Source organism: Monodelphis domestica, chromosome 1 (assembly GCF_027887165.1).
Source record: "Monodelphis domestica isolate mMonDom1 chromosome 1, mMonDom1.pri, whole genome shotgun sequence".
Classification (NCBI taxonomy): Eukaryota; Metazoa; Chordata; class Mammalia; order Didelphimorphia; family Didelphidae; genus Monodelphis; species Monodelphis domestica.
Window position 1 is genome coordinate 713,253,066 of NC_077227.1, and position 19,715 is coordinate 713,272,780.

General features: G+C 35.5%; 1 protein-coding gene and 1 non-coding gene across 4 annotated transcripts in view; both read left to right on the top strand.

The window, feature by feature from the left end:
• The window catches only part of AP1G1 (adaptor related protein complex 1 subunit gamma 1), a 73,520-nt gene that overhangs the window by 48,383 nt on the left and 5,422 nt on the right, over window positions 1-19,715 (top strand). For all 3 annotated transcript variants that reach the window (XM_056824392.1, XM_001367293.4, XM_056824386.1), the window contains exons 7-22: window positions 345-440; window positions 1,542-1,622; window positions 1,778-1,876; window positions 4,794-4,849; window positions 5,494-5,607; window positions 7,329-7,469; window positions 8,550-8,604; window positions 10,113-10,235; window positions 10,483-10,572; window positions 11,370-11,497; window positions 12,280-12,384; window positions 13,009-13,150; window positions 13,671-13,797; window positions 16,278-16,379; window positions 16,489-16,649; window positions 18,582-18,680. In XM_056824392.1, coding sequence (XP_056680370.1) covers window positions 345-440; window positions 1,542-1,622; window positions 1,778-1,876; window positions 4,794-4,849; window positions 5,494-5,607; window positions 7,329-7,469; window positions 8,550-8,604; window positions 10,113-10,235; window positions 10,483-10,572; window positions 11,370-11,497; window positions 12,280-12,384; window positions 13,009-13,150; window positions 13,671-13,797; window positions 16,278-16,379; window positions 16,489-16,649; window positions 18,582-18,680 — 1,719 coding nt within the window. The remainder of the gene's footprint in view (window positions 1-344; window positions 441-1,541; window positions 1,623-1,777; window positions 1,877-4,793; window positions 4,850-5,493; window positions 5,608-7,328; window positions 7,470-8,549; window positions 8,605-10,112; window positions 10,236-10,482; window positions 10,573-11,369; window positions 11,498-12,279; window positions 12,385-13,008; window positions 13,151-13,670; window positions 13,798-16,277; window positions 16,380-16,488; window positions 16,650-18,581; window positions 18,681-19,715) is intronic.
• Window positions 6,553-6,638, top strand: LOC130456750 (small nucleolar RNA SNORD71). Its single transcript, XR_008915794.1, has one exon. It is a non-coding gene; the product is annotated as a small nucleolar RNA SNORD71 (small nucleolar RNA).

The window sequence follows — 19,715 nt, forward strand, 5'->3', positions numbered from 1 at the left end:
GGGATAAGTTTCTTTACTTGTGGCTCAGTACTCTCTGATTATAGTATTTGTAGTAGCACCAAGTCTTAAATTGTTAATGCACAAGATTAAGAAAGTAGATGGGTCTTATTTAAATGAAATACATTTCTTAAAAGCAAGCAAATACTTGTTCATTTTAAAATTTCAGATCTATTTACTTCTCACTCAATATTATTTATCATTGATTTTTATCATTTCAATTTGCAGACTTGGGAGAAAAACATGCTTAGACTCTCTCATGCATCCTTTCCTAAGGCAGTGGATCTACTTCTCAAAAACCCTTTTTTGATATGGTGATCATTTTTTAATGTCTTTATTTTTTTCAGCTTGTACCACAGTTAGTACGTATTCTAAAGAACCTTATCATGTCTGGATATTCACCAGAGCATGATGTGTCTGGGATCAGCGACCCCTTCCTACAGGTAAGGATAAAAAAATACTTGTCATGCTCTTTTATCTCTTTCTCTTTTCTTTTTTTTTTGGAAGATTGAACATAACTGCTTTGAGTTTTAGTTTGTTTTTCTTTTAAATGATGATATCTTTCTCACAGAGTTGTTCTGAATAGCACCCAGTATACTTTAAATAAAAAAAAAAACCAGATATATAAATGCAAGCTTTTATCTTGTGCTGTTTTGAACATTTAAAAAAAATTTTTAAATTTTTCCATGGTTACATGATTCTTACTGTCTCCCTTTCCTCCCCCTTCTTGGAGTTGACAAGCAATTCCACTGGGTTATACATGTATATTATCACTCAAAACTTATTTCCATATTATTCATTTTTGTAATAGAATGAGCTTTTAAAACCAAAACTCCAAGTCATATACCCATATAAACAAGTGATAAATCATATGTTTTCTTCTGGATTTCTATTTCCTTAACTAGTTGTGGATAGCATTCTTTCTCATAAGTCCCTCAGAGTTGTCCTGGATCATTGCATTGCTATTTGATCGTCCCACAGTTTTTTAGTTTCTGTGTATAATGTTCTCCTGGTTTTGCTTATTTCACTCTGCATCAGTTCATAGAGGTCTTTCTAGTTTTTATATAAATCAAGCAGTTCATCATTCCTTATTTGTGCTGTTTCTAAAGAGTGACAAATTGACTATTAATAGGTTCATATATTGAGGTATTTCTTAAATTGGGAAATGCACACTAAAATAGCATTTCTAAGTGAAATAACTAGAATGTAGTGTTCCTTTTATTAGAATGAAAAGAAGAGATGATTCAGTAGTCATAATGGTAGTTTTTTACCATAGACTGTTGCTAGGCCATTCATTATTCAGGTAGCAGTTATGAGCTGTGGAATATCTTTATTCTAAACAGAGATAGAGAAATAGGCGAGGTTTTTCATTGTGAGAAGAAGTACATATGCCATTTGTAAACATTCTTTTTAATCTCTCTGAAATATGTGATATTTTCTATCTGCATTTGTTACATGTTCTCAGTAAAATTTAAACTGGTGAGGTTGTAGAAGAAACACTTTATTGAACCATAATATGTTGGCATTTTTTGTACTTACTCTAGGTGCGAATCCTGAGGTTACTAAGAATTCTAGGACGAAATGATGATGACTCAAGTGAAGCAATGAATGATATATTGGCACAGGTGAGTAGATGAATAGAAAAACTTCACTTCTATTGTCCACTTGAGATTGTAGCTGAATACTTAGTATGCTTTGGGCACTCTCAAACTTAATGTCTTTAGATATGCTGCTGGGCATAATTTTTTCAATTATGTATTGTTCTTTTTGTCTTTTTCAGGTTGCCACCAATACGGAGACTAGTAAAAATGTAGGAAACGCTATTCTCTATGAAACGGTTTTGACTATTATGGACATCAAGTCAGAGAGTGGACTAAGAGTATGTTTTTTTTATCTTGTTTTCAGCAAGGCTTCTAGTTTAGAATGAACTACGTAGTCATTAGTGTCTTTGGAGCTGTTAATGACCAAAGTAATGCTGGAAAATTGACTTAAGGTATGGGTCTTTCCATTATAGAGGGTCTACATTACTGATACCTGACGTGTCATTTCCCCCATTGAAGACTTACAACTGAATTTAATATGGTATTGAAAGTATTGGTCAAAGTTAGACTTGGGCATATAATGCTCTAATATTCTAAGAATAACTAGCTATGTGATGACTGAAATGTGAATTTGAGTCCTACTAGCTTTAAAAAAAGATATTTAGCTGTGATACTTCAATTTTAGAGTATTCCAGCATTTTCAATTATTATTTATTAAACACACACACACTCTTATGGATTTGTGATCTCATCAGTATGGGTACTCTTTTCATTTTGTGCCCTCTCCTATCCAACTCTTTTTTAAAAATTTTTTTTATTTTTATAATTTATTTATTTAAAATATTTTTTCATGGTTACATTATTCACGATTTTCCCCAAACCTCTTCCTTCCCTCCTCTGGGAGGTGACAAACAATTCCACTGGGTTATACATGTATTTCCTATATTCCTATTTCCATGTTACTCATGAATGATCTTTTAACATCAAAACTCCAGTTATATCACCATCAAGTCATGTGATCCATCCTATATTTTTCTTCTGCATTTCTGTTCCCACAGTTCTTTCTCTGGATGTGGATAGTATTCTTTCTCATAAGTTCCTCAGGATTGTCCTGGATCACTACATTGCTTCTAGTAGAGAAGTCCATTACATTTGATTGTACCACCGTGTATCAGTCTTTGTATACCAAGTTCTTCTGGTTGTGCTCCTTTCACTCAGCATCAGTTCCTGGAGGTCTTTCCAGTTCACATGGAATTCCTCCAGTTCATTATTCCTTTCAGCACAATAGTATTCCATCACCATCAGACACCACAATTTGTGCAGCCATCCCCAGTTGATGGACACCCCCTCATTTTCCAATTTTTGGCCACCAAAAAGAGCGTGGAGATAAATATTTTTCATTGATGGAATTTTCTTTTCTTTTCTTTTTTTTTTAAAAACCCTTACCTTCCATCTTGGAGTCAATACTGTGTATTGGCTCCAAGGCAGAAGAGTGGTAAGGGCTAGGCAATGGGGGTTAAGTGACTTGCCCAGGGTCACACAACTGGGAAGTGTCTGAGGTCGGATTTGAACCTAGGACCTCCCGTCTCTAGGCCTAGCTCTCAACACACTGAGCTACCCAGCTGCCTCCTGGAATTTTCAATCAATCTCTCTTGTTCAATTGCCTCACTTGATCCCTAGTTCTCTTAGTTTTACTTGAGTGTCCAAATTTGTAGACAAAGTCACCTTCTGTACCCATGGTAGCTTTAATGTCTTTGGAATCTTTGGATCATCAACCCAGCTATCTAATTCTGTTCATGGAGGAAGAACTAAGTCCTCTGGTTTCTTCTCTTGCCTTATGTCCCCTATTTTCTGGTGAAGGATACTATTTTACTTTTCTTGATTTCCATTCCACTGCTTTTGTCCTTGGTTTTATTGCACTTCGTACTGGGAGGGGGTGGTGGGCAACTTTGTGTCCTTCAAAGATCCTAAAGGAATAGTGGTCATGGAGGAGATTAACATATTTTGCCTTACACCGCTTTGGTAGTTCCGCATTATCATGTTCCTCCTTTTTAAAAACCCATTTGCCATTCTAGTAGTGGTCTTTGGCATGTTTCCTGGAAACAGGGAGGAACGTTTCTATGGTGTTTTTGTTTCAGCATTTCCTGCAAGACCTTCCAATCAGAAGAAAACTCTTGCCTCCCCAATATTGCTACTCTCTAGTTTCTTGGAAGCTTCTATTGGTTACTCGATGTATTTTTTTGCAAAATTTCTTCTTTAGCTTAGTTTCTGATCTGGACTCGCTGGTAAGTTCTAGCTTGGCCATAACTGCCCTTGGTTGGTTTGGCGAACCTTTCACTTTTATCTGGGATGCTCTAGCCCAATTTTGCTTTGGAGGCAAGCTCAAGACGCCTCTTTCCTACTTCCTTATCGTAGAAAACCTCCTATCCAACTCTTGTCTGTGTCCTTCTGTAGGTACTCCACAGAGGTCACTTCATCTAGATCTAGATGCCATAATGGAGCACCTGGACTGTTCATTGGTTATACCTTGCTCTACTTTCCAGTCATATTTCTCTAGTATTACTTATGTCCCATCTCATCTGTTGTAGTTCTTTGATAATTGTACATTGCAGGTTATTTGCACCCATCCTGCACCTATCCATTGCTTTTGGGTGACCTTTACCATCAGTTCTTCAGACACTATAGTATTCCATGATTTACAGCACCACTGGAAGAATATTATTGATAAAAAGATGGTTCTTTGTTTCAAGTTGAAACTTGGGGTTATATAAAGCACTACGCAATTTCTCAGATACAATCCAGCTTCTCTGATTTTTAATTTTGGACTTAATATATTATTGCCTGTGGATAATGTTGTTATAATATTGTTTATGGGTATAAATGAACCAACTTTGTAGGTTTTGTGTACAAACTGCATGTTGGTCTCATTGATAGTTATTCTTAACCTATTTTTCTTTTTCTTTTGTGGGTAGATAGACTGCTGTGGTCAGGGTTTTTAGTGTTGTGGGACTCAATGAAACAGGGTCATAAGTAAACATAAGTACCTGGAGGACTTTGCCATTTTTAGAGGATCCAATTCTTCATATATGTACATGTATGAAATGAAATTTAAATACCATTGATTTTGTTATTTTTCCTTTAGACTTTTAATTCTAGTGGTTCAGAAGTAGTAGGATTTCTAAGGGTTTCAAAGCAATATTGTGAAATACTTAATTTTCCAAGATCTTTAATCTGTACCTAACTTTTTCTTTTCAGGTATTAGCCATAAATATCCTGGGTCGTTTCTTATTGAACAATGACAAAAATATTAGGTAAGTCAAATTTCTCAGGTACTAGGCTCATCCTTTATAATTTTGTTTTGATAATTTTGTTCTTCCTTTAAGAGGATATCAAGAACATTTAGGTTTTACCACCCATCTGCAGTATAGATTACAATAGGAAATAACCTTCAGGAAACAGCTTTTAAGAAGTGATCTTTTTGAATGATTATTTTAAAAGTTGGTGAATCTATTGCTTTTGTTTTTTATTACTTTTCCGTATATATTTTGGCTTAGTTAATGTTCTTATACTGAAGTTTCATTTGACTCTTACTCTGTGGTGTTAAGGCCTTGTAAAAAGGCTAGCTAGAATCTTTTTCACATGAACTATGTTTTGCAGTGTGGTAGAATTTGAGAGATTTTAAAGACCTGAATCATAACTGTAAACCCAAGGTAACTGAGTCATAATCAGGCTTCTACTAGCTGCTTTTATTGCATAATACAGTAAAATATCTCTGGTATTAATTTTTGGCAACCATTCTTCCCTAATTCTGTAAACTTTCCTTTTCTGTAAACTTTCACTTAGCTTGATAGCACCTTCAGACAGATCCAGTGCCATGATGTGAACAGAGGAAAATCAGTCCCAACACTTGGATTTCAAAGCAGTTTGTCAGATTTGTTTTGTTCATTCTTCTTAGATACGTAGCTCTGACATCTTTGTTGAAGACTGTGCAGACAGATCATAATGCAGTACAGAGGCATCGAAGCACCATTGTGGACTGCCTGAAGGATCTTGATGTCTCAATTAAACGGTAATGAATGGAGAATCTTTTTTTTTTCCATTTGTTTCTGGTCTAAATTATACAGATATACAGTGATTACTATTATATAGTGGGGTTTGGGAAAGAGTGGGTAGTGATGCATAGTATGATATTTCCTCCTTAGGAAGAAATTATCAATGCTATTCAGATAGCTTTTTGCATTGATGACTTCTGATTTCTCTTATGAAATCTTCATTAGTAATGAGGACTTCCTTTCACATGTTGCTTTAAGTCTTGCAGCAATTTTCAGTTGATTCTAGATGTTTGATTATCCCCATTTTATAACTAAGAAAACTGAGGCATAGGCAAAATGGCTAAATTATCCAACTCGTATAACAACTGAGTGTTGGAGATGAAATTTCAACCTAGGGTTTTCTGCTTCTCAAATCTGGAACTCTACCCATTACTCTACATAAAGGTCAGAGCATCAGATTGATCCTTTTTTAAAGGACAGACTAGGAATAGAGAGGGTAGGAACGACAGGGAGATATTAGTTTAGTAAAATATTAATATTATAATAATATTATATATATAATATAATAATAGTAAACAAGAACGTGAATATTCTTGTTCAGATTTGGCCAAGTGGCAAGAGTTGGTGAAAAGTAGATTATGGTACGGTGGAAAGAGTGCTGGTTCTGGAGTCAGGAAGACCTGGGCTCAGATTCAGACTTAGATGCCTGAATGTGACCTTGAGCAAGTCACTTCCCCTGTTTGCCTGTTTCCTCATTTGTAAAATGAGAATAATAGCTCTTATCTCACAGAATTGTTGTGAGGATCAAATGAGATAATATTTATAAAATGCTTAGTACACACAGGTGCTATAGAAATGCTTATTCCCTTCCTCCCTCACTTAGGGCACAGGGCTATAAAATATAAAAATAACTAGAGATGATGCTAGTTATGGCTTAAGATTCATTGGATTCTGTTATGCTTTGTGTGTTGGAGGATGAAAACTTTGAGTGATCCATCGGCTGAGTGATTTGTCACAATGCTGAGACTCAAGTTGCTGACAGCACACATTTATTATGGTAGATCAGGCACACATGTCCTGGAAACAGCTGTGTTTCTGAGAAGGGGGCCAAGTGGAATTCATGTTGAAAGTACTGACTCAAAGCAAATCACTGTCATGTCAACTTAAGTACTTTTTGAAAAAGGATTGAATTCTGCTGTAATCTGCAGTGACTCCACTAATTTTTCTTGGTAAATATGCTGATTATCTGCACTTAGAAATAATTTTGGGACAAAAACCGAATTTTTTGAAGAGCCTTCATTGTGTGAAGGAGACTCATGCTGATCAGCTACAATTTGGCTTGGAAATAGATTTTTCCATGTATTTCTTCGTGTATATTTAAAGTTCAAATGTAGTAACTAATAAGTATATCTACTTTCTTTAAGAAGTTCTTTTCAGAATAGAGAGCCTATTTGTTACTGACTACAGAACAGACTAGGGAGATCTTTCCCTTGTGGGACACTGGACACAGATGTGGAAGTACATGCCTATTAAGGACTGTTTGAAGTGAATCCTGTTGTCTTAATTTCTAAAAAAAGGAAGAAATCAAATTTATTTTGCATTTCCGGTCATGTGTTTTTATGACAAATAATTCATAAGAATGAATCCACTTATCTAAATTTGGGATTTACAATCAATAAAAAATGAAATAAAAACCATGATATCTCAGCATTTGTTAACCCATTTTTTTTCCTCTAAGGCGTGCAATGGAATTAAGCTTTGCTCTGGTAAATGGAAATAATATCCGTGGTATGATGAAGGAATTGCTATATTTTTTGGATTCTTGTGAGCCAGAATTTAAGGCAGACTGTGCATCTGGAATCTTCCTTGCTGCAGAAAAGTAGGTTCAGTTTTTATAATGCTGACTTAGGTAAAACAGATACAATAATCTGCCCCTTTAATGACTTTCATATTTATTCTTTTATTCAGTTTTATGCTTTTCGGAGATTATTTTGTTCCTTACTTTCCAGATTGACATATTATTCCTTCTTTCTTATTCCATGTTCTGAGCAAAGTGGCTTACTTGCTGTTTGTTGTCTGTAGTTGACATTTTATCATCCATTTCTCTGCATTTGAACAGGCTGACCCCTATCCCTAAAATGTTCTCCCTCCTCACTTCCTCTTCTTGGATTCCTAAGTTCCTTTCATGGTTCTGTTCAAGTGCCACTTCTTACAGGAGAGGTTACTTTTCCCTTCCTACTTCTTAGTTTATACCTTACTCCACCAAATTATTTTGTATGCGTACTATTTTTGTATGTGTATTATGTGTGTGTATGATTACCTTCCACCCCAACAATAGAAAGTAATCTGCTTATGGACAGCAACTGTTAGATTCTTGTCTCTGAATTCAATAGGGTTATTACATAGTAGGTGCTTAATAGCCACTAGTTGAATTGTAGAATTTTGCATTTTAAAAATATTTTTTTGGGAAAACCTGTGCTATAAACTCATCTTGAATTTTATTTTTTGGTTGGTAAAGAAAAGAAAGGTTAACAGGCTTAAGTTTCTTGCCTTCAAAATTCAGGGACTAGTATTCAGGATTTGCAGAGTATTATTATTCTTTCCTTTCCATTCTCTATTGAATGAGTTTCTACTCTTAACTCCTAGGTATAGGTATAATCCCTTCTTTCCTGTGGACTTGTTTTTTTTTTTTTTAACTCATGGCCAGATACCAGAGTTTTTTCTTGGGAAGTTGAAGAGAGGGGAGTTCCATTTTTGAGTGACTGGCTCACACTGCAATATTATGTGAGCTGGACAAATTCAGATAAACCTCTTCCTCTTTTTTCATCTTTTGAGGTAAGACTAGCTGCCAGGCTTAGAAATGAAATGATTCAGGAAATATTTCCAACAGGGGGATCCCAAGAAGACTGGAAATTTATTATGACTTAGTTATTCACTTTATATATCATTGTTTTCTTAGATATGCACCTTCCAAACGATGGCACATAGACACAATTATGCGTGTTCTAACAACGGTAAGTAACATCTCTAAAAATTTAGGTAAATTTGATTTGGTTATAATTAATCTTTTTAGTACGAATTTTGTTTTGTGGCATTTTGCAGAGATTCTGGATGTTTATCTTGTTCATTTTTAAGAAGAAAGATTCAGTCTATGCCTGCTATATGATTGCATTTGCTTTGAACCTAAAAGGAAGATTTTTTTAAAGGTTCTTCTTGCTTGAGGGTGTGGGGAATGGGATGTTGAATAGGGAGGTACTGTCGTTTCTCAGTCTCCACTAAGTAGCTTATCTATGGAGAAAAACAGTGCATTATGGCAATTAGGTTCATCCAGTCTCAGTTTCAATAAAAACTATGGTTTCTAGTAAAACAAGTAATAAAAAAATATCCTTAGCAATAACGAGGCAAAAATCCTGATATTTCTAATGCCCCCAAAGAAGAAAATACTAGAGTTGTTTATTTGAAGTAACCCATTAGGTATGTGACATAACTTTAATGTAATGGTCACTTGCTTCATTTTTGTTGTTGTTGTTGTTTTTTAAATATACATGCCTCATACTTCCTAACTTTTTCCTATCCTTTATTTATAGTAATCCTTAGTATTTTCAGGACACTTTTCTTCATTTAAGGGGCTCTGAATAATCACCTACTCTAGGCTTCATCTCAAATTCTGTTCTTAACCTTTTTCCTTTCCTTTTTCACCACTGCAACCTAGCCTTTTTTCTTACTTTCTTTTGGTTATTCTGAGCTATCTCTTATTTCAAAATATGCCTAAATTTGGATAATCTATCCAGAACTCTTTATGTTCTGTCTAGTTAATTTGGTAAAGCTATGACCTCAACATGACTAAGGACTTGGATTTGGTTGTTGAATCAACTAATTAGCTAGCTATAAGCTTTTCTATGATACATGATTCTTTTGATTCTAGCAAGTGCATGCCATTGGTCAAAAAGCTGACTGAATAGATATGTGGATACTATTAAGTATAAGTCTGTGACTTCTGAAGTACCTATAGAAATATGATTAGATATCAGTACATTAGTCTCAGTCCACCTAAGGTCCCCAATAAATATTAAATTATTTAAGAGTCCTGATTAGTCAAAATGTTAATAATTTTATAACATTATAATTCTTATGCTTTTCTCACTCTTGTATAATTTTTTGGTAATGTTCATTGTAGCAAATGTTAATTGTAGTACTGTAATTTAGCCCACAAAAGAATTTTTTCCCATTTTTGAAATTCTCTCCCATGTTTTTAGAAAAGATTTATTTTAAAATCTTAATTTCTTCTTTTTTAATTCTTTCTAAAAGAGGAGGTCATACTTTTTTTCTTTTTGATAAGAAATGAGAGACTTAGATTTGAAATAAGACTTTGAAAGTAGTGGGACAAAATGACTATAACGTTTATATACAGAGTGTTGGTCTGAATTAGGCTTTTCTCCTGTATGAGATAGATAACTCAAAAGGGCCTTCATCATATGCTTAATGTATTTGTCTAGGGTAAAATACCTGGGTTTTCTTTTAGGCAGGGAGTTATGTCCGTGATGATGCTGTCCCAAACTTGATTCAGCTGATAACTAATAGTGTAGAGATGCATGCCTACACTGTTCAACGCCTCTACAAAGCCATTCTTGGTGATTATTCCCAAGTAAGTGTCTCATTTGCCTTTCTTAGTTAATTGGATTTTACTACCAAGGGAAAACCATTTTAAAAAAAAATTTAAGTTATTCTGTTTATTCCTGAGGAATCATTTTAATGTACCCTCTATTAGAGTTGCCTTTCACCTTTTGTTTTTCATTATATACCAATACGTTTCATTAACAAACTAGTGCTTTTACATTAAATCTTATTTTAAGGAATCAAATACACTGATAAATTCAACTTCCTTTTGTCAGCAACCCTTGGTGCAAGTAGCTGCCTGGTGTATAGGTGAATATGGAGACCTGCTAGTATCTGGTCAATGTGAAGAGGAGGAACCCATTCAGGTACTGTTGATCCTACAAAAGGGATAAAAAGTCTTTGATAATATGAGGTGGAGAAGAGAGACATGATGCCCTTGGTGCTGGTTTGGGAAGAAGTTAAGTGAAGGCATCAACTTTATCATTTAGAGGCTTGAGAGAAGAGACTAGTATTTATTATGGATCCTTTGTGGTGCTGCTATATATTATTAGATATGGAATTTTTTAAGAATTGAAGTTAAGAGGGGGCAGCTGGGTAGCTCAGTGGATTGAGAAGGCCTAGAGACGGGAGGTCCTAGGTTCAAATCCGGCCTCAGCCACTTTCTAGCTGTGTGACCCTGGGCAAGTCACTTGACCCCCATTGCCTAGCCCTTACCACTCTTCTGCCTTGGAGCCAATATACAGTATTGACTCCAAGACAGAAGGTAAGGGTTTAAAAAAAAAATTGAAGTTAAGAATCCCTGTTTTCAGACTGGCACAGACTTGCTACCTTTTTAGATGTTGAGTATTTGTCTCTAGGGGAGCTGTGCCTGAACAAAAGCCCTCCAGTTCTGCATTCAGATAGTTTGCCTTTTGACTAATTATTATGGTCTGCTCCAAGGGAGATGTTGGGGATTGTGTCCTCCTGTAATCTCCTTCTAGAGGTTCCCTCCACCATTGATAGCCCCTCAACCCCCCCAAATTAGTAGATCGCTTCCTTTGGAATTTGTTTGGTTTCATCAACAGCAGAAAATTATTACAGAAGCGTTGGCTTTGTGAGGCACTTTTCATAATTGACCTGATCTTGATTTTAGGCATTTTTAACCTGTCTACGTTTTGTCCAGGTTACAGAGGATGAAGTGCTGGATATCTTGGAAAGTGTTCTCATCTCTAACATGTCTACATCTGTTACCCGGGGTTATGCCCTCACTGCCATCATGAAGCTCTCAACAAGATTCAGCTGTACTGTTAAGTGAGTGTTTAGGGAAGAGAAGATCAGTAGGCTAGTAGAATGTTTCTGATTGATGTACTTGTACTTTTTTTGAGCCAACACCAAATACAGATTTAGTGAAAGGGAAGGAACCTTACTTTTAAGTAAAATTTCTGACTTCATCTATTTGAAATGCCTTGATAAAGATTTCCTTCTTTGATAGCTAGATAAAAACCATGTTTCTGTTGGATGTGTTTTGGACCAAATTGGATCTTTTGTATTTTTTCTCTTTGTTTTTTATATTTAGGATATGTGCTAAAAATAAGACTTTTTTTTTTCCATTTTTGTTTTAGTGATTTAAGTTTAGGCACCCAGTATACTGATGGCTGATATAGTTTTGAAAGTAAACTTTTTTTGTGTAATATATATTTCAGTTATATAAATCCTAGTTTTTTTGAAACTTCATTTGCTGAAAACACTAAGTGGTCCTTTTGAGCAAGGTGTAGACTGGGATCTTTTCCAAAGAAAGTTATTCCTGATGGAGATAACCAGCCTTTTTCTGAATATGGTATTATAGTGAATGATGAGTCAAGTGGTTACTGAACTTATGAAAATGAAGAGAACAAAGTGACATTTTAAATAATTTGGGACTTTTACTATTGTTTGAGTTGTAAATAATATGAAAAAATTTTATTTAATTTTTTTAATCTACCATTTATACAGAAAACTCAGTTTATATTTTGTATCGCATTCATAATAGAGACAATCTGAAAGTGCATTTCTGCTGTGTATTTCATTAACCCATTTGTTCCTTTATTCTGTAGTCGAATTAAGAAAGTGGTTTCCATCTATGGAAGCAGTATTGATGTGGAACTCCAGCAGAGGGCAGTAGAGTACAATGCACTTTTCAAAAAATATGACCATATGAGGTGAGTTGATGCATGTGTGTAATTCTAAAAAATTTTCTCAATCACATGTAATAATTTTAAACATACATTTTCTGAAATTATAAGATCCAAATTGTCTCCCTCCCTCCTTTACTCCCTCCCCTGAGATAATAAGCAATTTCACCTGAGATCAAATTCAAGTGTTTTGAACAAATCTGGCCAAATCATTTGGCCAGACTTTTTGACCTTCCACAAGTCACTAAACCTTTCTATCTGTAGGCCTTGGATGGCCTCTAAGATTTCTTCCAGTTAAAAATCTATGGTCCTTTGTATACATTTATTAAGTTGTATTTATATATGTTAATATAGCTATAGATATTTATAGATACAATAGAGTCTTAAAACTCTTAATGCTTATGTATCTGTTTCCTATTCCTAACTCGTCTGCTAATAAAGTACAGATTCTAGGTTTCAGATGGATAGTTTGTTTAGCTGAAACAAACTAGATTTTTTTTCAAATTCTTAAACTACTTTATGATAATACTTGAGTTTAGTAAAGGATTGATGTGTCACCTTATTTGTGCTTTGCTTCAGATTAATTGTCCTAGGTACTTTGGATTGAAAATCCACAATGTTCCATACTTTAACTACTTCTGATTCTTTCAGGTCAGCCCTGCTTGAAAGAATGCCTGTCATGGAAAAGGTGACTACAAATGGCCCCACTGATATTGTACAAACAAATGGAGAGACAGAACCAGCACCACTGGAGACAAAACCACCACCTTCTGGGCCCCAGCCAACAAACCAGGTAATAGGGAAAGTTGTCTTGGGATAATATTGTCATAGCTCCTAAAAAGGCCCATCTTATTATTCTTAGAATATATTTCAGTGTTTCTGAATTGGTTGTTGGTTCAATCTTTTAGTGTTACTATTCCCAAAGAGTTTTGTCTTAGACCGGACCATCTGAATTTATTTTCCATAGTCTCAGTTGCACCTGTGATCAGAAATCCATATGTGTGTAGCTAGACAAACTTTAACTCTTACATTCAGCTTTAGCTAGTATCAAACATGGTGGGAGTATGTTATATAGTAACATTGTCAGGCAGGATATTAGGCACTAATGACCTCTTGGGGTGTGTGTGTGTGTGTGTGTGTGCGCGCGGGCGTGCGTGCGTGCGCGCAAGGAAACAAGTGCTAAATAGGTGTTTTTAGTAGGCAATGGGACAGCAAAGAATATAGGGAAGATACATGGTGATGTTCAGGATTCTAGCTATATAGATATGGATTAGTTTAACTGACTTGAACTGTGGTATTACTTCCTTTTTTAGGCTAATGATTTATTAGATTTGTTGGGAGGAAATGATATAACACCCATTATTCCAACTGTACCTACAAGCAAGCCAGCTTCTGCTGGGGGAGAGCTTCTTGACTTGCTGGGAGACCTCAATCTGGCAGGTAAGGCTGTTCTAGAGCTACTTATGAAGAAGCAATATTTGGGATATTGAGAACATCTAAGGTGTTAACAGGCTAGTCCTTTTCCAAGTCAGTCCTTGGAAGATGATGCTTACATGAGACTGTCCAGTTCTAAATTTTGAAGAATTACGATTTGAAAATCTTGATGAGGTTATTTAGTGTCACCTTTGTTTTTACGTTAAGTTCATGACTTTAAAACACCCTAGTTCTGTATGGTTGGTTTTCTCCAACTGGGTATGTGATTTTATTTGGGGTAGGAACATCTTTTCCAAGGCAGATCTTGGTACTTTCTCCACATGTTAGAGACTTAAGAGAAGTTATCTGGGAAAACTGAGGGATTTCATAGCCTGGATGCTGCTATGAAGAGAAACTAAAGCCCAGGTCTTCCTGAGGCCAGCCTCTGTAATGTCTTTAGAGAAGTCTTTTTCTTTATCTACCTAATTCATGAAAGCTTTCCTTTCCACTGGTGACTTGTTCCTTGTTCTGGTCCACTTTGTGCTTTGAAGATAGCACCTTTTTTTTACCTTTTTTAATGCCCTTGTATTGTCTAATAATTTTAGAAAAGGGCCAAATGTTCCCCTTTTGTTCTTTAAAAGATTTTGTCTTTAAAAATTTTCCTGTCCATTTTTGTAAGTTGACTCATTTGTTCCTCTGGTTTTCCTGCCAGTGTTATAATTGTTACTAGAGGTATGCTTCAGTGATTTAACTCATTGGAAATTTGTTATAATGGAGTTGGGAAAAAATAAGGAATAAACTTCATCTTTTGGAAAAAATTAATGTAATAGATTTCTGCTTGATCTTCTTCTCTAAGCACATTCTAGAAATGTAGATTAATATGATTTGTTTATTGGGTACTTCTGTAGAAAGGATCTGAGACCCGAGGGGTTTATGTAAGATTAGTGTGTTTGGCTGCATGCTGGACTTCAATTTTTCCCCCTTTTTTAGTACACGTACTTCTAAAATAATAATTGAAGCCATTTAGCACACGTACTCCTAAAATAATAATTAAAGCCAAAAGAGCATGTTATTAGGGTTAAGATTCGCTTCCTAGTCATTTTTTAAGGAATTTGCATTTTATAGAAAGTGAACCTTTGTTACTTGGTGTCTTTCTTTATAAGGTAGCTGGCGATGCCATAGTGCAGAACATAGGAATTGGAGTCTGTGAGGCCAGAGCTCAGTATGTCTCAGACATTTTCTTAGCTGTGTGACCCACGGCAAGTCACTTAACCTTTCTGGGCCTCAGTTTCCTCATCTATAAAATGGGAACAATAATAATAACATGGAAAGCACTTGCAATCCTGAAAATTCATCCTGCTAGCCACTGGTTATCATCATTATTTTTAATTTGTTTAGATTTGGACCTAGTCTTTTTATCTGTGACCTTTGTATGGATCTTTGCTTATCTAACTGTATGTCTTTTTGCACTTTTGGGGGTGTGTGTGAAGATAGTTGTTTTTCTTTAAGTCCTTAGTTTTATTTTCATATGTTGTCCTCTGCTTTTTATACTTTTCTGTGTGTAATATTTAAAATTATGAGGCTTTTTGTAGCTTAACAACTTTTTTAAATCATGTAGTATAAGTAGTAAAGAGAGGGAAAAGTAGGAGAGAGGTAGAGATACTTAGTTTTCTAATCTGTTGGCTACCATAATGGGCCTGTAGCTAAACTCTGACAAGGGTCCTCTCAGCTCCTCTACCCACAGACCAAGAGACCTCTACATTCTCCTGGGTCTCCCTTTATAAGCTCTTTTCTCCACCCACTAACTCTCACATGTTACATCTCAGGAGCCAATCATAGTTTCTTAATTTTCCTGAGCCACCCAGGGGGAAGTGCCTTTGGAATCATTTTCCTGTCTTATTGGTTCCTTGGTTCTTCAACTTTCTTTCTCTGAGGGCTTGTCTATACCTGAATTTATGCAGTGGCATTTGACTTCTAGGTCATTGAGAGATGACCTTAAAAAAAAAAAAGGTGATATTGGAGAAAGAGAAATTTGCTTCCAATACACGGAAGTGTTTCTATTAATTTAAAGATTTTTGATATCTACTTCCTTAAAGTATATTGAAAAAAATTTTTTTGACTAGGTCTTTTTTATTTGTGAAGAAACTCCTATCCATGTAGGTTGACAGCTGCTGTATAGTCCCCAAATAGTGACATTTTTGAAGGTAAAGAGCTTGGTTAGGGTCCTACTCTCAGTAGGTATAATAGGTTTGGCTAATTCTGGGGCCATTTCTCTAGTTACTATACCATACTTCCTCTCTCTGTTTTCTGAATTCTGTTGACATATCTCCTTGTTAGAATTATAAACTATATGACTATACATAAATATACAGATTTAGTTTGTTTTTTTTCTTATTAGAATCTTGGTTAATTTTTTTAGATATAAAAATCAGATTAGAGAGTTTCTAACTGTAGGAACTGTGGATCCTGGTTAAGCTTTACTTTTCATTGGAATATATTTCTTTTAGGTGCTCCACCTTCTGCTCCTGCCTCAGTTCCACAGCTGTCACAGCCTCCTTTCCTCTTAGATGGGCTTTCATCACAGCCTCTCTTTAATGATATTGCTTCAGGTAAGATTCCAAACACCACTGGAGCCACATAAAGGCATTGAGCCAGTAGCAGAAAGACTAAAGAAATCAGGCAGGCTACTCTTAGGCTGATCTTTCTGTACTTTCTTAGGTATCCCTTCCATCACAGCATACAGTAAGAATGGTTTAAAGATAGAATTCACCTTCGAAAGGTCCAACACTAACCCCAGTGTCACAGTGATCACGATACAGGCCTCCAACAGCACAGAATTGGACATGACAGACTTTGTTTTCCAAGCTGCAGTACCAAAGGTATTTAGAATTTTTTTGTCTTTTTGACTAAAGGTTGGTGGTGAAATTTGTCAATGGATTCAGGTTTACAAGGAAGCAGAAACACCTGGAAGTGCTGACCAGTACAATGATTGATTAGCATTGCAAGAGAACCATAGTGGTGGGAATGACTGGGCAGTCCAGGGCAGTGGTACATCTCTCTCTGTCTCTCTTTCTCTCTCCTTACCCCTTCCTCCCAACACATATTTCACCACCCAATATAGAGGAAAGGATGAAAAGGGATTGTACATAAGGGGAGAAGAGGGCAGTACTTACCCCTACCAGTGTTGGGCTTTCTCCACGTGGAAAATGGCCCTGTGTTGGCTATTTTATTCCCTCATAGGGTCTTACTGGGAGAGGGCTGGCCTCGAATCTCCTGCCAGTGGGTTTTTCAAATGATGTCAGCATTCCCACTGGGCCCCTTATCTCCAGGGGTGAGAATCTGGACCATTAGTCTAAAGTTTGCTTCCTGTTCAAGTGGATAAAATTAAGACTTATTTTACCTGGGTTACTTGTTAAGGTGTTGGTTTCTATTTTGTATCCAAATAAACATTGTATATTAAATTTAACATCATGGATTTATAACCCAGTTAAGTTATATGAATACTTTCTTAGATCGCTCATTCTTATCACTTCAAGTTTTCTTCAACCATTAACATTTAGAGATGAAGACATGTTCTTTATTGGCATTTTGAAATATTATATATATACATGAGGGACAAAGAAATTACATTGCATGAACTTTTGTAGTAATTTTCAGTAAAAATTTAAAATAGAGTACTTTTTACATGAATATCATTAATGTGTTCTGCAATATCATTAATGTGTTCTGCTTTGAGCTAGAGAATACGTAGTTTTTATAATAGTTCTTTACTTCTTCGTCCTCTCCTGCCTCACTTTCCCAATTTAAATCTGTTTTTCTAATACTTTGCTTTGTAGTGTAGATTATACATCATAGACTAAAAGACTAGAGTTCAATATATGAACATTTTATACCTGACACAGAGGTCCTTGGATGTCAATTCACTAGTTTCCTCTACCATATGATACCTCACTTGGGGAGCAGAATTGGAGATACTATTTTATATAATAGCTCTTTCATACTCATAATCTAATCTTAGCCAACCCATACATATAAACTTGTGCTATATTATATTTGATTATTTCAGAGCTCAAAATACTGACATAGCGTTTTGGGAAGCTTTTATATATGAAGTGGCTGATGGCACAGTGAATAGAGTACTGGGCCTAGAGTCAGAAAGACTTGATCCAGATAAATCATTTCCCCTCTGCCTATTTCCTTACCTGTCAAATGAGGATCATAATAGCACCTTCCTAGCAGGGTTATAATGAAGATCAAATGAGGTATTATTTAAGTGCTTAATCCAGTGCATGGCACATGGTAGATGTTATAGCAATATATCATTATTGTTATTAAACATGTTAGTTTTTGGCTAGCTTTCATTTAGTCACTGTCTTGTTTCATATAAATTTTTTCAGATGTTTAGTTTAACAGAATTCTCATGAGGACTTAAAAAAAAACAACAAACCATGGTTAACCATGGTGTCTCTGGGCTCCTTCTGCTCTATTACCTTTAGAAGGGGGATATTGGCCATTATTGGTAGAAGGGAGAAGAAGGTTTTGTATTCTAATTGCTAATTTGTGGCAGATTGCCTTTGATGGTTCATGGGTTTGTGGAGTATGGCTTGGGGAGTTGACTCCCAGAGGTTATTCCTATATGGAATTAGAGTTTAAAACATAGGAATAAGCAAACAGGAATCATCAGCTGACTTTCCTGCATATATGGCTGTATGAGACTGATTAATCATGGAGATAGACCTAAGGATAAAGTTTGTATTGTATGTATTATTGAATGATTTGCTGTTTCTAAAGAATACCATTCCTATTTGCAGACATTCCAGCTGCAGCTTTTATCTCCTAGCAGCAGCATTGTCCCAGCATTTAATACTGGGACCATCACACAAGTCATTAAAGTTCTGAACCCACAGAAGGTAAGCATCCCATTAGGGGAGAATTTTTGAGCTAGATTGAAGTTGTTTCCTAAATTAAATGTCTACTTCAACAAATTCTAGAGCAACAAGGAGCCTCAAAGTTTGTCACCTCAAACCCTGTGTTTTTATAGATCAAGAAACTATATCCCACAGAAATGAAGTGATCCTAAACTTTGAAAGATATCTTTGGAATCTTAATGGTGTAACTTAAAAAAATATATTGATGCATTATTTTTTGCATCAATTATACTTGATAGAGTACCTCCTATGCTGAAAAAGAGTTAAAGGGGTGGATTGGTGGTTCGGTGAATAGAGAGCCAGGCCTAGAGATGAGAAGTGTTGAGTTCAAATGTGGCCGCAGACACTTCCTAGCTTTAGGATCCTGGGCAAAACACTTAACCCCAATTGCCAGGCCATTACTGCTCTTCTGTCTTGGAACCCATTCTTAGTATCAATTTTAAGATAGAAAGTTCAGGTTAAAAAACAACAACAACAACAACAAAAGGTTAGGCAAAACTAACTGACATAGTAGCTTTGTCTGATCTGACAATGCATACAATATTTTGCATGTGTATGCAATCACTTTTGAGAGGATGGTCATATTTTCCATGTTCTCTTCTCTGGGACCAAGGTTGGTCATTATCATTTCTCCAAATAACAGTTTGCAAAGTGTTTTATAATTATTATCTTAGTTAATCCTCAAAACAGTCCTGTAAGGAAGTAGCTGTTTTTATAGATAAAGAAAATGAGGCATACAAAGGTTAAATGACTTGCCTAGGAAAGTGTCTGAGGTAGGATTTGAATTTATATCTTCCTGGCTCTAAGGTTATCATTCTATTTCAACACTTAGATATTCTAATTTGGCTTCCTTTTCATGTTCATTTGATTTACATTATTGCATCAATTACATATGTTCTCCTGTGTCTACTTTTTTCACTGTTTTAGTTTTTATGAATCTTGTCATGATTCTCTGAATTTGTTATATTTAGTAGAATAGTATTCTGTTATATTCAGCAATTTTTAAAGTCTGTATTC